The following is a 6,085-nucleotide window of genomic DNA, read 5'->3' on the forward strand; positions in this document are numbered from 1 at the left end:
GAAGGTGAAGTGGGGGGGGGGTGGTTTCATGATTAAGTGAGGGGACGCTATTTTGATTTGATTTATTTGGTTCCACAAATAACATTACATAAAACAACCGCACGTTAAATATACAAAATACAAGTTAATAGGAATTAATTGAAGCAGGAAAAACCAAAGAAAAGCTTTTTTCTTGTGGGGGTATGGGTGGTGCGCAAACTTAGATATGTGTCTTTATTTTTTTAAATAAGGTGATATTACTTTAATTACTTCAGCTTGATTTTTTTTTTTTTTTTGCTTCAAACAATGGTCGTCGACTGTGGGGTGGGGTTCAAGCTTTTTTCTTGTGGGGGTATGGGTGGTGCGCAAACTTAGATATGTGTCTTTATTTTTTTTTTTTAATTGCCAATTCAATGGTTTTCTGTTTGAATAAATTTAAACTTCTTTTCTTTCTGCAGAATAATGATCTTGATAAAAATGACAAAACATTGGTTGAAATCGGAAAATTTCTTGGCCTTATCTGTTCAAGGATTGATCTTTTGGCGGACGGTGAGGTCCAACTTTTAGTTTTCAAATACTGAAAAATTGGGAAAAAAATGAGTCTGTTTGGTTTTACCTTTGTAGTTTATATTGTTTATCATCACTATTCATCATTACTCAATATTATACATTTATATTAATTTAGTTACATATTTGTTTCTTATTTTTGTAGTAATTCTCACAACATTTCATAAGATACTAACATCGAGATTGCTATTCATTAGAGTATTCAATAATCAATAGATTAATTTGCAGATGTTTGTCACATACTGAGTGTACTTGTATGTAACCAAGACTATTTTTTTGTCTCTAGAGTCCTTATGCGAAATGGTTGTGAAGTGTCTTATTAGCCTAAGTACCTTGAATTCTGCAACGCATCTCCAAGTGAGGGTCTCTAATTGGGCGAAGGTAAGATGTTTGCCGTTCTGTACTAATTAAGGGTCCCGAGTCTAACTCCCACAAGCAAGCAAGAAAAACTTCCCTGGAAAAATAACTCCTGGTTCGCAAATTCAAAACATTTGCACGTATTTACTATTTTACTATCAGTTGTCTCACAGAAAATTTGTGCCGGTGTGGATCACCAGACAGCAACATTAAGTTTAAATGCGTTGAGTAAGCTCATTTCGCTCATTAGGAGTGGTTTGGCGCGGCGATTGCGGTTCTGCTTGTCAACCTTGAGTTCCGAGGTTCAATCCCTTGCTGTGCATTTCGTTTGTGTCCTTAGCAAGGCACTTTGCCTACGGTTGTCTCTCTCCACCCAGGAGTACAAGTTGGTACCTGGTAGGTCCAGACACAAAAAATGTGCTGATTACAGTTGCAAAATTATGGAATTCTCCCGAGGGATCTAAGTATGTGTTCCATATTATGTGCTTGATCCAATGACCGGGGATAATAATGCTAAGCGCATAGAGGTCTCTACAATATGCGCCATGTAATCAACAATAATTATTCTTTAAACTGGTCTCTCGTAAGTGACTTCAAGCATCATCTCCTCAATCTTGGGACCCCTTCTATAGAATCTCAGTTCCTAATGTGTTTAGGGAAATGCTCTCATTGGCTATTGCTCAGGCCTTACAAAATTAATGAACGAAAAATGAAATAAAATAAAAAATTATTGATTATATAATGATTAGTTTTTACCTACCATTTTTGAATGAGAAGGCTACTCGCTTAAATATAGTTGAATGAATGAATTATTATTTTTATTATTATTATTATTACCAGCATATATATAGTAAAATTTTTAACAATTTTATTTAATACGGTTATTTCCTGTCCTATTTAACATGGAGTACCGTATATTCTTGTGTATAAGGCAACCCAAGTATAAGACAACCCCAAAGTTTGAGGAGGATTTTGGACGATATTTTTTTAGCCAGGAGTAAGATGATGACCTGTTTCGCCTTCGGAATTTTTTACTTTTTGCTGCTCTATCTGATCTTATACTGCATCCAGCTGGTTACAGACTAAACAAAATGTAGGTCTAATGTTCAAAATGGGCTTTTAAATGTTTTAAATCAAAATCTTATTTCCCAGTATTTAAAATTGCGTTCATTCATTTAGTAGGTTCATTGCAGTTAGTAAATTTGCATGTTACAGATGACTCGCATATAAAATGAAAATGATTTCAAAAATCTAATATTTGTATGTCGCGCGTATAAGACTACCCGTTGTTTTTCAATCGTAATTTGCCATTTTAATCCTCGTCTTATACACGAGTATATACAAACAATTTATTCTGAATTATTTTGTTTCTTTTATCCTGATAGTCTCGTCTAAGACATCTGCTCTGTGATGAATCCGAGAGTGGGACAAGTTACGTCGTCAAAGTTTGTGGATTTGATGCTACAATGTGCAATAATATGAGATCTGAAATGGTAGGTTTGTTTTTATCTAATTATTTATTTGTTTTTTAAACTGAGATACTGGTTCAGTAGCAAAATACTACTCCTCTCCCAAAAAATACTCGCGCCCCTCATTTAGTTTCCCCCTCCCCCATTGAAAGTGTTGAAAGCAAAAAAAAAAAAATTATGTAAAGTAAATCACCTTATTTTGTGAGCAAGCGCACCTCTTACGTATTCACCTTCGTGCCTTCATAGTTATAAATTTATCACACAAATAATCTAATTGGATGATGTCCATACCAATTACCTTACTAGCTAACTTTAAAAAAATCCTAATTAGTGTTTTGAGATTTTCTTTGGATAATTCTCCACTGATCATCACAAGCTTTATATTAAGAAATTGGCCATACCTTTTTTATAGTAATGTTGTATCCGGATTAGGGTTTTCTTTGAGTTAAATAATGCATTGTGAATTTCTCTTTCGCAGACCACATCTTACTTAAGAGAAGGACTAAACAACTTGGAAAACGACAAGGAATTTTGTCAACTCCTCCTGTCCTTAGATATTGGGAAGTTGCTGTATATTCCACAAGCCAGCAATATAGTCAAGACAGTGCTACATCACAGATGCATAACTAATGACACAAAACACCTGATTGCTGTGGCCAACAATGAATCATCACATGATCAAGGTATTGTTAATGTTATTAGGGTGGTGTAAGGTACAGATAAACGGGTAAAGTAGTTGTTTTTGGATGTCTAGCTGTAGAAATGACTCACCCCACATGGGGAATGTTGGGTGGGGGAATGTGGGGTGGAATACTCGACAAGTGAGGGGGAAATAGATCACAATCTAAGGTGATATAAGATCCTTTTCCTTTAGACTTTTTCAGTTCGGGGAAAACTATTCCAGCTGCCTTGATGTATTTTTGCTAAAAATGTTTACAAAAGTTGGATAAGTTGGCGAATCAGATTTTTTTCGTATATTTCGTATATTTTATATATATATATATATCTGTCATACATCATGTAGCATAGCTCTCAACGAATGTAGTCCTGTAAATAAATGAAATATTAATATTATATATATATTTGTATTGTTTTTGTATTGGTTTTACTGTTGTTCTTTTGCATGAAATTCCGAAATAAATGACGAATGAATGGAATAACTTTTATTGTGTCGATTTCAGACGGATATGTACTAGATTGTATTCTTGCCAGAATGTGGTTGGAGGACTTGCAAATGTTTGAAACTGCCATTGTTGATCTGATAGACTCGCTTTTACAAGTGCCTAATTTGTCTTGCAGTCAACGTCAACAGCTTATTAAAAATTCAAAAATAGTAAGTGATGACTTCAGATTTTAGAAGAAGACAATAATAAAATGGTATTTGTTACTGAGAGCCGGTTTGGTGCAGTAATTGGTTTGGTTTCCCAACCTTGATGGTCAGGGTTTAAATCCTTCGATGAGCATTATGTCTTTGAGCCAGGCTCTTTAATTTCATTGCTTCAGTCTACCCAGCTGTATCAATGGGTACCAGCAAATTGCAGCTGTGGACCAGCATCCCACTAGTGGCGGCGCCAGCAGGGGGACAGGGGGGCTTGATTCACCCCCTGGAGAGGTCAATCCCCCCTGCCGGACAGAGATTGTCAGGCAGTCAGACCATAAAATAGGCTCGCACCAAGCCAACACATGTCTGTCACAGTCTGAAAGGGCCATTTCCGGCCATCCAGAGGTTGCTATTCTTAAAAAAATCTCATTTGGGAGGGGGAACCCCCACTCATCCCCTTCCCCCAGCTCGAGCCTACGAGCTCAAGTCCCCCTGTCGGACAACTTAGCCCCCCTAGAAAATATATCCTAGAGCCGCTACTGCGTCCCACCCTGGGAAAGTATCGCACTCATCCGCTTCACGCTACCTGAAATTGGGTATAAGCTGCAGCCCAATGAGCCCTGTGGCTAGGCAAGGATTTTCTTTGCTCTTTTGATTTATTGGAAATTGTTCAATAAATTCATAATAATTGAAAAACGAATAATATAGGTCTTGCTCTTGTGGTGGTTTTTAAGTCCCTATCTGAGAAGATTTGGTTATACTAAACGAACCCCGGGCAAGTAGCGGCTGGAAACCAGCGCCAATGTTCAGGCTGTAGTTAGCGGCGCCCTCTTTACTGCTCGGTCACTTAATTCTCTTCATCAAATGTAATATTCCAAGAAGCTAATGTATTAAATAACATCAGTAATTTTTTTTTGTTTCTAAGTCATACTTTTTCGTTTCTGTATTCGCAGACCAAAGCATGCACTGCCCATCCAGCACTGAAAAAAGCTGCAGAAAACATATTAGATTATTTCAAAGGCCAGAGTAAAGGCTGCCCTCTAGTGGTGACTGCTGTCAATGATTTCAACCACAGTATTAGAGAGATGGAATATGGCGTGCAGTTATTATCGAAGACGGACATTACTTGACGCAAATTAAAATTTTTAGTAAAAGCTATTCAGTGATAATGATACTGTAGTTTGAGTTATTAGAAATTTTAGGGAAAAAAATGTGTGAAGAAGTGATACGCAATTACTGTAGCTGAGTTTTCATCTTTTCAGAGCTGAAACAGCTGCTAGATGGTTTGAGTGGGTGGAAATCAACACTAATATGAATACATTAAAAATTTCCTTTAATTTCACATTATGATTACAGGATTCTATACGATTATTATTATCTCATAACGAATATTTGTGTTAATATCTTGACATAATGCCTACTGCCTCTCTTGAAGAATACAATAATTGCATTTTTGTAGTACAGAGGCCATATTATGTATACAGCAGTATTTTAATAATTCAAGTTAATTCGTACTTGCCTCTCCATACTATATTTCCAATTTATTTGACAGTATAAAAAAAAATTTAATATTGATATCTTTGACTTTAATTAACTTACTTTAGCTCAAGTTAATTTGGCATCATGTCTATATTCAGATCAACAATGGATATTAGATTACATTTGTAGATCTGAAATATATCAACTTCGGCCTATATCATTGTATAGGATACTGCATTGTATTGTATTGAAAGTTTTTGGATAAAATTATAAAAATTGTATTCTTAAGCTGGGCATATACTGCACTTAACGCGATTACAGTTAAACTTGCTTACAGTAAAGTCAACTTGCCTTAAACTCAAATAATTTCAAAGTTGATCTTATTTTGACATGCCAAATTGTTGTGTGTTCCCAGCGATCTATAAGTCGAATTTTATCTCTAAGTCAAACAATTTTTCAGTGTCATTTTGGATTTGACTTGGGCAAGTTCAACTGTATTTGTATAGAGAACGAATCTGCTAAAGTGTTATTATTTAGCTTGGATGAAGAGTTCTAGAAACATTCGGCTGATTAATTAATGATCTTTTTTAGCTCTACTGCCTCTATTATACTGCCCTCATGAGGAGCTCTAGAAACACGAGGCTGATTGATAAATAGTTGATTGATTAATAGATCATTTTTAGAGAACTTGTTTATTAGAGCATGCATGTTTTATAATTCCATGATTGGAGGGAAACCTTTCAAAAAAGTTATGTTATATCATCATTATATAGGCTGTGTTTCTCGTTTGCCCACTGCTGAATTAAGCCCTCCTGAAGCAATTTTCCATTTCTTCTGTCTGCTGCTGCACTGTGTTCCATTCTATGCCGTAGCCAGCTATTGGGACAGTCTCATACAATTTTTCTAATGGGTC

At 35.8% G+C, this 6,085-nt stretch overlaps 1 protein-coding gene across 1 annotated transcript in view; it reads left to right on the forward strand.

Annotated features, from left to right (window-relative positions):
• Window positions 1–5,852, forward strand: part of LOC117112216 — an 8,156-nt gene extending 2,304 nt beyond the window's left edge. Inside the window, exons 3-8 of the mRNA XM_033255290.1 lie at window positions 438–528; window positions 833–927; window positions 2,289–2,396; window positions 2,851–3,055; window positions 3,554–3,705; window positions 4,647–5,852. Of these exons, the coding sequence (XP_033111181.1) occupies window positions 438–528; window positions 833–927; window positions 2,289–2,396; window positions 2,851–3,055; window positions 3,554–3,705; window positions 4,647–4,823 (828 nt within the window). The 3' untranslated portion in view covers window positions 4,824–5,852. The remainder of the gene's footprint in view (window positions 1–437; window positions 529–832; window positions 928–2,288; window positions 2,397–2,850; window positions 3,056–3,553; window positions 3,706–4,646) is intronic.
• Window positions 5,853–6,085: the final 233 nt, after the last annotated feature.

Source organism: Anneissia japonica, unplaced genomic scaffold (genome assembly GCF_011630105.1).
Source record: "Anneissia japonica isolate Jap-2015-1 unplaced genomic scaffold, ASM1163010v1 scaffold287992_len753583_cov170, whole genome shotgun sequence".
Classification (NCBI taxonomy): domain Eukaryota; kingdom Metazoa; phylum Echinodermata; class Crinoidea; order Comatulida; family Comatulidae; genus Anneissia; species Anneissia japonica.